Genomic DNA, 13,673 nt, shown 5'->3' on the forward strand with positions numbered 1-13,673 from the left:
TCCTTCTCAAGGTCAACTTTCTGAAGTTTAATTTGAGGAAACTTTCTCATGCTACTAAAAGAAGGTATTTGGCACACTGAAATACAGTCGGGCAAGCTGCAAACTGAACATTTTGCTGCGGAGTTGAGATTGCACATACTGAATGGGGTGAATCTTACAAAACATTCAAATTTAATTAAATCTCAATTAGGAATGATTTTACAGTATTCACCTTAATTTTTTGCATTCAACCAGAGCCTTTATCATGTCACAACTTTTTGTTTCTCAATGAGGTATGCGTTATCTCACCTGCATGTTCTCTCTGAGATCAGTGGCCTCCCGAAGTGGCAGCGCAGCAGATTTAAAGACTTCATCTACAGCCTTGATGAGAAGTATCCTCATAGAGGCGTACTCACGACCCCTTTTACCCTTGCGGACCGAAAGCCCCCTTTTGTGAGGTTTACCACCACCACGACGGTTAGTAATGGCCACATGCACAAAGACCCAGGCATGTGGAAGGACTTCACCCGTCAGCGACTGGAGGGGAATGTGGCGGAAACCTGGTTGAATGCATTCAAACGGAATTGTGTACTGACCGATAAACTCGTCCCCAATGTAGTCGTCATCCAGAACAACAAAGCGCACCATTGCCAGTTCCGGAAGGTTGATCTGAAACTCGAAACTCTCGTCAAAGATGGGGTTGTCGCCATTCTGATGGACCGTTTTAGTCCTTTGTTCTGCACAATCTGCAGGAATGCCATGAATTTCAATGTAAACGTAGGGATCTACCACATCGCCTTTGGCGCCTGAGCCCTTGGGTTTGGGGAAATTTTGTCCGCTAATTATCTTAATGTGAAGAAGCTGTGGAGACACTCCTGGAACAGAGTCTTTAGTATTAGCACTGAAATAAGACACATGCTCCCTCATGATCGCTGGGCGTAAAACATACCCACAGTTCCCATTTTGTCTAAACCAGCCGATGTTGAGGTCCATCATGAGACCAGGTGTTTGATAGTTCATTGCTACTATTTGACAGCCACATTTCCAATAGTCCTGTGGGTTCATGTTGCTGGAATCAATTCGCATTGGACTTGGGTAAACCCTCGCTAGAAACTTCTTGTTGTAATTAACAAACTCACCAGGGTGGTCAGTGGCACACCGATTGGCAAAGACCTCATTGAAGGAGCAGAGCTCCCAGTGCTTCTGGTTCTGGAAAGCCGTCTGGAAATCCTTAAACCTAACAGACTTGCATAAGGTCACCAAGTCCGAGAGATCCTTAGAAAGCTGGAACTTTTTAGGTTGAACAACCGTCTGCTGCTCACCACCTTCGTTGTTCGTCGTTTGAGACATTTCTGCACCCTCATCCTCATCCGTCACCTCGCCTTCGGAGCCGGTGCAGTTGCTCGCAAGTTTCTTTCCTTTCAGAAGAATCTTGCCCTTTAGTTCAGAAGGGGACGGAAGGTAGTTGTCCTCAAGGTTTGGAGGATCCATGTGAATTTTGTCTCCGAGTATTTTCTTCAGGTGCTGAAACATTACCCTCTGTTGATTCAAGGAACAGTGATTCTCCAAGCACAGGATCAGAGGAAATTCCGAGGCTACGAAAGCGTACTTGTTGATGACGTCAATGACGCTGCGGAAGACAATATGCGAGGTCATTGTATGGCCCGTGTAAATGACCGGTTCATTATCGGGCCCATCCCACACATCAAGTTCCACACTCCTGCAGCCCATCTTTAGGGCACGGATGTAGCCTGTAATGTCTGACGGACCCCTGAACTGGTCCTCAATCAGGTAGGTATTGTGGGAAGAGTTTATGTAATAGTGAGAAAGGGGTTGGTTCATGTCTTGGCATACTATTTTTTGTTCAGGATCAAATATGTGGCAGTCTGCTGACATGAGGTAATTGGTAAACCCATCCAGGGAGAGCCATCCCTTGAGTTGCCCCTCTTTCGAGGGTTCATACTTCTGAATAATTTCTACACTGATGTCTTCGCTCACCTTGGCCATGCCTTGCTCTGCCTCCAAAAAGATCATCAGGTCCTTGGTGTCAAGAAATTCCTTGTTGCTTGAGAACTGGACCAATAAAAAGTAGATTTCTGGTCTTGTGCAAAGGTCGTGAAAGACTTCGATGAACTCCTCCTTGATCACATCAGAACTGATTTTATCTTTTGCTTTGTGCAACTCTTTGAACTTAAGCTCTATCTTGACATTTTTCAGCCCAGGACTTAAATTCTTGATCAGCTGTACGGCCGAACAAAGACTAATGCTTTTTCCACCAATGACATCCGCTTCGTTGAAGAGGTCGCCCACCCAGGACGCACGCATGTTGTCCTGACTGCTCTGAATCATGTTAAGTGTATGTTTTCCGTAAGATATTAAGTACCTGAGTCCAGTCACCCATATATTTGCTACATCGGCTGAATTAGCCACTAAATCAAGTGATTCATAGTTCTCCCCATAGATTATAGAGAATGCACAATCCTCGGAAATCTGATCTGAAATTCCATTGGTCCTAAAGGTGTCCGTGTTTTTACCGGTTCGCACCTCTTTAATCGATTTTACATCTATCTTGGCCTTGTCCGACTCCTTTTTGGATGGTTCCCATCGCAAAGACTGCATGTCTGCATCTAGGAGGAAATATCGGTGGTAGACTCTGGAATTGGAGCGTACTTTCCTCAGTTCAGACCCGTCCACCATAGAATTAATACAGTCACTTGCACTGCTGATCTTCTTCTCTGTTGGCATGCTACTGAAGGACACCGTCTTTTTCCTTTCCTTGCAACGTCTGGAACCATCCTGGAAAATAAAGCAATTCATCATCAGTAATGAACCGCTGGATAACTACACTATAATATGACAAACACATATATGGATATACATAGGCATAACATTTTGACTTTCCCCAATTTTTCCCCCCAAATTTACAGAAAACAAGCTATCAGTTATCAGCACAAACAGTTGAAAAATTATCAGTCAAACGTTGTATTATTTTAGAATTTTTTTTTTTTTTACCAAATTCAAAATAGCCTTTTTTTTTTCTTTTTTTTTTACCGTAACAATTCTGTGTTGTACATTTGCATTTAATTTATCTTTTAATTAATGAAAATTAAATTGTATTTTTGGGAAAACAAAGGGGATTTAATATTACACTAAAACAGACATACTGTATGAGTATTGCTTAAAAATAAGGTTTTAATCATTTTAGGAGTAGTAGCCATACGTACTGTACATTCTACTGAACAATAGTAATATATTTCTGCCAAAATATATTCGAGTTAAACTGAACTTTAATTTTGACAGGTTGCCGTGAATACCTTTACATTTCTGTGTGTATACGACATGAGGATAGTTTTACTCAAATGAAACATAAATGGACTCTCAGAGCAGCTCTGGAGATGTGGTTCATGTATTTATGTCCTCATTAGTGTGACAGCATACGTTAATATCACCGCCCCCTAATATAATGGCAGGGGAAACACTGGCATCATTTGCATATTTAAGACCAGTAATGTCTAAAACAGTAATTTGATGTTGACCTTAAAATATAAACTACTGAATTTGCATATTCAAATATGTTGAAGGAGTAACAAAATGGCTAAAACGACAATACAAACTGGAATTTTCCTGTTGGATCATCTCTAATCACTGCTGGTGTTGTGAACAAAAGAGCATCAACGTGTCCTTTACTTTTATAACACCCTGAGCCTACAGGCAGGAAAATATTGAGCTAAACCAGGCTTAATGAAATAATAATTACAACCGTTTCATCATGAGAGAGCACTAAAGTCTTCACTAAGGCCTAAGAAAAATGCAATACAAGTTTAAATGTTCTTGGCACCATTTCTTTCATATATCTGCTTACAGCTATTTTTCCTTTTTTATTAAACAAACAAACTGCATTAGGATATACGGTTAAAACACATACAGACTTTAAATTACATTCTGTACTTCCAAGTTCTTTCGGATATAATAAACTCATAGCATTGCTGTCAAATACACCACGCAAGTAACAATATCACTTTATTATATCTATAGACACTTTATGCATATTTATATTTTGTGAAAACCACTTATTTATAAAGTGGAAAATTGCAATTAAATAAAAGTACTTTGAGTAAGAAAACACACAAAAAGCAGGTGCAACAAGTGGCTGAATTCATAGGATTATCTACAAAAAGGCATTCATGCTTCACATTGTTATTTAAATCCCACACACCTTCTGTAACATGACTTATTTCCAACTGAAAAAGATAATCAGTGAGGGAAAATTATGGTTTTGTGTATATGAAATGATGAAAACTAGGCACAGCATACCACAACAGAGTCAGATTATTTAAACATTAATGAATAAAATAGCAAAATAACATATGTTGGTCATATCACCCATTTTTAAGCATGTGTAATGCTCAGAATATGTGAAATAATAGGTGGAGCAGAAACTGTATGGTTTGCTCCAGGGACCGTGACCCCAAGAGACACGGAAACACAGAGTTTCACATGAGTCTCTTATATAACAGATTGCATCAGCTGTGACAGTCACATCAATTAACAGACATTCATTGATTTTAATGAGATAACTTTAAACTGGATCTACACATAAAATAACTATATAGTAAATGTCTAAGCTGTATCTGTCCATAATCGGATTGTTCACATTATGGCAAAACATTCCAAAGCTCAGTAATTCCTATTCTTTTCTCTAGTATTCAGCACATAATTTCCTGAACATCTCTGTCCTAGTGGTGCTCTACCTGCTCCAAAACACCAGAAGTTCAATGGATTGTTACCCGTCAGTAAACACAGGCACTCCCAATGTCCCATGATAAGTAACCCCATGTCTCCTGAGAGGTCAAGCCAAAATCTGGCCCCATCCATCTGACCGTCTCCCAATATGATGCCGCTCCAGCACTTACTGAGAGTAATGGCCCATGTGAATGTCAATGGCTTTGGTCCACCGGAAATTTATTCTAGCTGGGTCAAAGGAAATGTGCTTCCTGTTGGAAAGAACTGAGCTTTGGAGGTTAACCTAAATTCTGGTTGGAGGGAATAAGCCCACAGTAATCATAAAACATCAAAGTCATTACAAAAAAAAAAGAGCTTTCTAAAATCCTTTACCAAATATAATATTGTTCAAACAACTGTAATCATTTTATATATTATTTAAAATGCATTTGATCTCCTTTTTTTCATCCTACGATCTAGTGTAATTAACTTCATACTCACACCGCTCATACTGCTAGAAAGGCAGAGTTTACTAACAAGCAGTCAGCCGTTTTAGTGTGTATTTAGTCTGTGTGTATGTACTTAATTATCCAGCACAAAAGTGTGTTTTCTGCTAGACTTGACCGGGTATTATGTGAGGGGCAGGAGACCCGGAGGCCTGAAGAAACAGCGGTCAACTGTTACATAATGTACATTCTTCAAGGCTTATGAAAAACACTGAAGACATTTGAGGAATTAGTCGAAATATTATCTTACGCTTTAACCTCCTCTGCTCATGCTGAATGACTGACACGTCCAGGAAATGACTGACTAGGAAAAATAATAATTTTTTAGACGGCAACAAAAATAACATGTCACACATGACAGTGCCGTTGACCGCATCTACAACCAATAACAGCCTTTGGCAAGATCAATCGTGAGAATCAGACCACCATCTGAGGCTGGAGTCGCTTCAGGTCTCTTCAGACAGCACTCAGCTTGAGACCAAGAATATCATCTTATCCACTTTTTATAGTTTTTCCTTGTTCGGTTAGGTCAAGTCAAAGACTAAATAAGGTACACTACTGTTCAAAAGTTTGGTTTGTCATGATTTCTAAATGTTTTTCCAAGTCTTTTATGCTCGCATAGGTATTTGACCAAAGATGCATTAAACAGTAATATTGTGAAACGTATTCCATTTGAATAGATTTTAAAATGTAATTTATTCCTGTGATGCGCAGCTGTATTTTCAGCATCATTACTGCATTACACAGTGCATATTTAATATGGACATATAAATACAAACACATGCATGTATACATTTAAGAAAAATATGTTATGTTTCCATATATATATATATATATATATATATATATATATATATATATATATATATATATATAAAAAATAATATATATAAATATATAAACACATGTAAATATTTAAAAAATATATATACTGTATGTATGTCTATTTATATAGACATAATACATATACACACTACACATATATATTCTGTAAACAAAAATATATTTTGGATGCGATAATTGCCATCAATCGTTTGACAGCGCTACAAAGAACACATATGATGTTTAAAGGTTTGTGCTACTTTATATATTTGTGGATACATTTTTTCAGAATTCTTTTAATGAATATAAAATTATATACAATTCAAAAGCACCGCAATTATGTGAGATTGAAATCTTTTGCAACATGTCTTTAATCTCACTTGTGATTCATTTAATGCATTCTTCTGAACAAATTGAGAGAAAAAAAAACATTGAAACCAATATTTTGAACAAAACATCACATATGCAGTACTTTTCACTTGCGCTAGTAAGCAGCCACTGATAATACGTAATATATTTTATAATAGATGTTTTACTAGTTTTTTGGAGGGCTCTTAAAATCATGACATTTTCCATGCTTCAGGATTGTGACTAGTGAAAGATTCGGGACTGTGTGCGTTCTTGTGCTGCCATCAGCCAATCATGCCGTCACTTTTCCTGCGGCTCTACAGGGTTGGCCACATGGCACTTGGTTGGCAATGAACTGTTTGACAGGCCTATAAAAGTCCCTTTCCAAGCAGCACTAAAAGTGAAACCAGTTTAAACAAACAGGACTAATGAAATAGTTTAGATTGGGAACATGAAGGAATCTCCGTGGCCAGCCACCGAATGTAGTCTAACCTAAACGTTCAGAGGAAAAGCAGAACCGCATGACTAAATATAATCCGCCTGATCTGGAGAAAAATGCCGAAGGTCCTGTCTGGGAACACATGCGTTGACCTTTAGGTGTGGTTTCATTCAGGGGGAGGTTTCTGTCTTCAAGGCCAAGCGTCCTTCCCGAGGATTTCCTTACGGCGAGTAAGGGACACCCTCACATCCCCGGGCTAGAAAAACAATGCTGTAAACCCTCCCCAGCGTCTCAACAGCCGTTTTATTATTTCCGTTAAAAAGTCTATTTCTGGCCAGTTACATAATGAGTTCTTTTCAGGCCTGCTGGGATCAGGTCAGCCGTTTCATTGTTTTAATACACACACAATTTGATTACGGTTCACATGAAAGCCAACATCCCATGTCCAACCACATTATTATGATAAAAATGTAGCCAAGCAGACTTGGGAGTTCTATTATCTCAATTACGTTACATTTAACTACTTTAAATTCATGTGAATGTTAATATTTTGTGAATTTAATAATTCATACGAATTTAATAGTATCATATTAAACACAATCTTAATATTATTTTTCAAATGTATGGTTGATTTTGGGCTAATTTGACTTTATTGTGTCTATTTTATATTACAGTTTATCTATTTGCATCTGTAGATTTCAATTAAAATACATGTAAAGGCTGTTTTCTCAAAATTAGTTTTTGCACTTAGATACAACAAAGTTAATAGTTTTATCTATCCATATTCTGAAGGTTTTTACAGAGGAGTTTGTTCATGTATCACTAGGCTGATTTATTTCACATTTCATAAAAAAATATATATGTTGTCTGTTTTTTCGGATTTAAATTTAAATGAAATTCTTTAAAAAATAAATTCTAGAAAAAGAATTTTTAACCTGGTTTTATCTAGTATTCAGATTTCTGTTCTGTTAATGCATTCAAATTAATGTAATATTTAATTAGATAATCCAAACATGTCATCAGAAATCTTGTATAAAACAATTGTCTTAAATGTACTGTGGTTAATAAACTAAGAAAAGTATAGTATTAATCAAAATGTACCCTATAAACCTCTCATTTCTGTCATTAACCATGTAATACAGTATTAATATTTAAAACAGCATCAAACAAAGTAACTGAACTAGTTACTTTAAAGAAAAAAACTAAACAAAAAAACAACTGCGAGGGATTTTGCCCAGTGCAATCATTAATTAAATTAAGCGTTTCAAATCACATTACAAGTACAGAAACGATTCAGAAGCAGCTGGTGGTCGCTCTATTTGCTGCCAGCTCCTCAGTTGCCTGAAACACAAGCGACAAAGTTTTGGAGAGATAAAAGCGCACACATGTTAACTGAGGGATTAAAGAGAACGAGGGACAAAGTCATTAAGATGAAGGATTTCCAGTGTATTTTTGCCTCAATTTCCTCTGTGTTTGTCTGATAAGGGACCATTCCACGTTCCCACCTGATTAGAAGTCCCTAATGGATTGAAAGCCGTTTTTTTCTGTTTGACTGCACCGTTGTGAACTGTACGTCCCACACAGATATCCACCGGGGAGATGCTATTTATCCGCTAGTCTTCAATATGTCACTTTTTGTGATTACACTGCTGTACAGACTGTAGTGCTTTACTGAGAAAAAGGGCTGACATCTGCTGGATTCTAATACACTCCACACACTAATCACAATTACATGACAACATCCGGGTAATATCGCTTAAAAAGCATCTCCAGCGAAGTGAAAAGTACAAAAAACCCTGAAAAGTATTTGGCACAAAACACGCATTAAATAACAGCATAGAAAAAGAACGAAGCAGCATGAGCAAACAAATGCTGCACAAGCTTTTCTCAAAACCAACTTCACTTTTTTGCAACCGTTATGCAAAACTGGTCAGTGCGGTATAAACTGTAAAACATCTACAGCTCTGTACCAAAACCAAGTGAGCTGCCTAAGTAGACATCATTTTAATGTATTGGATATTTGGCGTTTTGAATTATTGATATCACTGACGAGTTTTTCTCTTTAGCTGATGTGTCGGCTTTTCTGTTTAAGTTTTTATTTTGAGAGCACATGTGACTTTTATTTTGTCATTGCTGAAAATGCTTTAACCCATGTGTTTTTCAGGGCTGATGCTGATGATTATTGATCAAGTAGAGCAATAACTGATATTTTGAAAATATATATATGTCTGGTGTAAAAATTAAAATGAATTTCAAAAATAAAAGGGCTTTTTTTTACGATTTTAAATAATTTTATCGGCAAATCGTTTTTGAAAATTACCAATACAGTTAACCATAAAAATGCTTAAATAAAATAAAACAAATTATTACCAATGCACATAAACTTCCCAGAATACTTAGTGCCTTGTTGGTCATAGTGTTTACTTCGTTTTTTATTATATTTCTATTTATTTGTGAAACATACATGGTCATCTAAAGTATAAATAGGCCTATGTCTATTTTACACATTTATCAAATGATATCAAATGTCTTGAATATTAATTCAAATAAATACAATTATATTGGCTTTATATCGGCAACCCTGCTTTCTAAGATATCGGCATTGGCATCGGCTGTCAAAAAAATAAAAAACAATATCGGTCAGCCACTAGAAATGAGCATGAATGAACATCAGAAAGTATTTTATTTCAACCAATCAAACTCTTTGCGAACTGATAGTCAATTGTTATGCTTCTGTGTGCATGCACAACCAAAAATAAAAAGACGCTGGGTAAACCGCTCATTTGCATACCAACATGGTTGACAGTTGTTATCGGCATCAGCCATCACAAAAATCAATATCAGTCGACCACATGTTTTCAAGCATCACTTCTGTGGGGATTTTTGATTGAACTTCTCAACAGTGATCTCAAATTAACTAAATCTGAGGACACAAACTTTCCAAAGTTGTGCCTTCTCGGCTGAAAGGATGCGTCCAGTGAATCATGATCAAGTTTTAACCTCCTACGCACACTGCAAAGCAGCAGGGCTCTTCTCAAGACGCTCATAAAACATGTGAAGTGTTCCTCTCAGCTCAATAATGGTGGCATGGATTGCTAATTAAGTCCTGCATTACAGACTAAAGAATTGTCAGGGTGGCTATTGCACCTCAATCACGGCTGTCCCTTTTCGCACATGAGTGTGTTACCTGTGAAGAAAGTGTCCAATTAAAGTGTTCCCTGATGAATATGAAAATCAAATCTGAATGCACCATGCTGGGTGGCTATTCTTTACCCTCTGAACTGATGCAGGCTTTTACAATGTGGATTTCTCACCAGTTGAATAAGAATACATGTAAAGACATGTGTTGGGGTGACTGACAAAACCTGAACGTGTCATTTTACACCTAAAAAGCAAAAGGAAGTGTATATGTAATTATGTATTGCATTAAAAAATAAGTTTTTTTCTAAGGACTGTTAGTATTTGTGCATTGTGCTAATATTTTTTCTGCAAAGATGCATTAAATTGATCAAAAGTGATAGTAAAGACATTAAAATATTTTTTCTCAGATAAATGTTCTTTTGAATTTTACGTTTATAAAAGAATCCAAAAAAAAAGTAAAAAGTAAGATTTAAAAGATTTTTAATGCAGTGTTTTCTGTACGGTCTTAAATTCAAGCTGATATACATAATAAAACATTGTATTTTTCATATAAAACATTAAATATTCTAATTAGAAATCATTAAATGGGGAAGAAATTATGCAGTCTTTGCATTTGCATACAATCTTTAAAAAGAAAAGTCTTGCAAGTACTTTCTTATAAAAATTAAAAACTACTTTTAAAAGCTGTTTAAAGCAGACGGGGGGGGGGGGGGGGGGAATCTGGACATTTATTTCCAGCACATATATAAATATTTCATTTAAGTGTCACTGGCCGAGGAAAGTGGCCACACTATCTGTGCATTTACAAAAATGTGTCATGTATAAATAGCAGTTCGAGCTACTGATTTATTCAAATACAGCAAGAGGCATTAGCTTCGAGCACTGAATGTGTGAACTCAGTTAATACAGCACCTAGTTAAGATCTCTGCTCTAGTGATTGATGAGCATGTAAATTAAGCATTCGGTGGACGCCAAATTGAACCCGACCGCTATCTGTCTCTGCAATGCCGTTTAGGCCTGGTTTCTATCTAATCCATATCAAGTGGCTTATATAAAGAGTGAGACTGAATGACGCCACATTCAATGAATAGACCATGAACAACGTGGCAGAGCTTGCATCATTCACTCGTTTAACACACAAGTGTTTAGTTAAAGTGCACATTGACCTTTTTAACGTGCACCACACCTAATAACGGATACAGTGACACTTTTACCAACAAACCACTGCTAGCTTGTGCTACTCAGAGGTGGATGGAATGACCAAATATATGCTTTATAAATTAATATGTTTGGGGTCAGTATTAGTTTTTTTTTTATTTATTAACACTTTTATTCAGCAACGATGCATTAAATTGATGAAGCTTTTAACATGCGGCCAAATAGAAAATGGTTATTTTAATTTGTAAAAAGAGTTCACAATATGATGTTTTACTGTATTTTTAACACTTGGCTGTGCTGAAAATCCTTTATCTAAAAAGGCGTGTACATTTCTCATCATACTGATTACTATATAATGATCTGAACTCATGCACTTCAGTTTTTGAGTGAAAAAAGCAATATTTGTGGATAATTTTGCCAATATTCCATAAATGGAGGAGTATATACTCCTATACATACTCCTATATATCAATGAGGTCTACAATCAATCAGTTCCAAATAAAGACCTGTGCTAATGGAAAGTAAACAAATTGATGAAAAGATTCAGTCTAATGTTTTGTAACAACATAGATTAACAGGAAATGTATAAGCAATTTTTTGAAAATTCTAAAACAAAGCATAAAAATTATGAAATTTCTGGACAGTGTTATACTATGTGTGAGAAAAGTTTAAGTAAGTTTTAGAAAACTGCAAGACCAGGCAGTTTTAGCAATGTGGTCTGAGAAAGTCAGCTGATCATCAATCATAACTCCAAGGTTATGGTTGATGTACCTAACTGGATGGTGTAACTGTGGTGAAACAATGAATTTTCTGGAACAGTTCGGTCTTGGCAAGGTTGAGTTGAAGGTGATGGTCCTTGACCCAGCAAGAAATGTCTGTTGGATCATCAGGATGGAATGAGAGGTAGAGTTGAGTATCTTCAGCATAGCAGTGATATGAAAAGTCATGTTTCTGAGTGTCAGAGCCTAGTGATGCCATGTAGACAGAAAAAAGAAATGGTCCAAGAACTGAGCCCTGAGGCATCCCAGTAGTTAGATGTTGTGACTTGGACACCTAACCTTTCCAAGATACCTTGAAGGACATATTTGAGAGGTAAGACTCAAAGCAGTTCCTGAGATGCCCTATGCCAACACTGTCAAAAGAATTAACAATAATGGGTTAATTCAACCAAAAATGAAAATTAGCCCATATTTTATATGTTTTTTCTCTTTTCACTTCTGCTGACTGTCAAACATGCAAGCTGTTCTGGGGGATACGAGTCTCGCATGTTTGTTTAAAGGGGCAAAGGAAGCAAAGTTTCCTTACTTTAGCAAAGGAAAACCAGTCTCTTCTTGGCCTGTATCAAAAAACCTCTGATATTTTTCTTCACAAGTGCTTCTTTTGTGCTTCTAATTTTCTAATTAATAAAATAATTCATATTTTAAAAATTTAATAGGGAATATAATAATGTGTTTTATTCCATAGTTCTTCCTCATCTAGGCTAATTTCTAATGTAAAATCTTTGTTCTGAAAATTCTAAATTACTCATGAAAGCTCGATTTAGACTGATTTATTTGTGCAATATGCCTCAAAAGTTTTCGTGTCATAAATTTTGTCATCTGTTGTGCGCTGATGCGGGATCGTGACTGATTTCAGCTGCTGATCAGAGGCAGTCTCCATCTTCACAATTACATTCTGCTGAACGCATGAGAAAAAGGCTGACAGGCAATGTTTTAAGGGCACAGGCTGGTCTGAATCGTCTCTTTGTCACAATACCCACATCAGCAATAACAGCCATTTAAAACTGCTGTTTTAGTCAAACAAAAAAGAATAATGGCTCTATGGAACAAAGCAGAGATGATGTGTAAGAACAACACTCATATCAGCACCTGCTATCAGTCAGCAGCATTTTAAATTAAGGATGAGGGCGTTTACCGCTGAAGAATAAAAATAGCAACTCATTATAGTAACAGGGGTTGCCCTCAAATTACTGTCAGGTCATTGTTTTCATCTCAAATTAGAGATTTACACTAATTTTTCTCATAGCCTAGCACTCAACCTGTGCACGTAAGTGTTGTTAGTTTCTAAATCTGAACTCAACCCCAGCCTTAATGTATGCCTACGCCCCTCAGAGACCTCCCTTCACAGGCCGAAATGAACACGTACGTTAATGATGAAACCACATCCTCTGACAGCAATGAAGAAAAAATGCCATACCAAACTGCTGATTAGGACATCAGCAATAATTCACATGCAATTACTCATGGGTACTGTCTCGATCTGCTGTACCTGCTGCACAGAAATGCATGCAACTGGACATTTTTGTTCGCTTTCTGCTTCTTGTGCAAACTGCACTTAATTTTGATTCTTTGCATCTGGTAGAAAATGATTCTGCTGAAAGCTTACAAAAGCACCAGTGGTGATGTGTTCTTGAAAGCTGCAACATCTTGAAAAGTAAAATTGCAATCTTTAAACAGAGAAAATTAGCATAATAACAGTCTCGCCATCATTTAAGTAAACTACCATTGCTATCAACTTATCATGGTGGATCCTGATGGAGACGTGGCAGTTAATGCATT

General features: G+C 36.8%; 1 protein-coding gene across 1 annotated transcript in view; it reads right to left on the reverse strand.

Moving 5' to 3' along the window:
• Nucleotides 1-13,673, reverse strand: part of LOC113115682 (inactive phospholipase C-like protein 2) — a 41,229-nt gene that overhangs the window by 22,955 nt on the left and 4,601 nt on the right. The window contains exon 2 of the mRNA XM_026283224.1: nucleotides 289-2,775. Coding sequence (XP_026139009.1) covers nucleotides 289-2,775 — 2,487 coding nt within the window. The remainder of the gene's footprint in view (nucleotides 1-288; nucleotides 2,776-13,673) is intronic.

The sequence above is a fragment of the Carassius auratus genome, chromosome 16, assembly GCF_003368295.1.
Source record: "Carassius auratus strain Wakin chromosome 16, ASM336829v1, whole genome shotgun sequence".
Taxonomy (NCBI): Eukaryota; Metazoa; Chordata; class Actinopteri; order Cypriniformes; family Cyprinidae; genus Carassius; species Carassius auratus.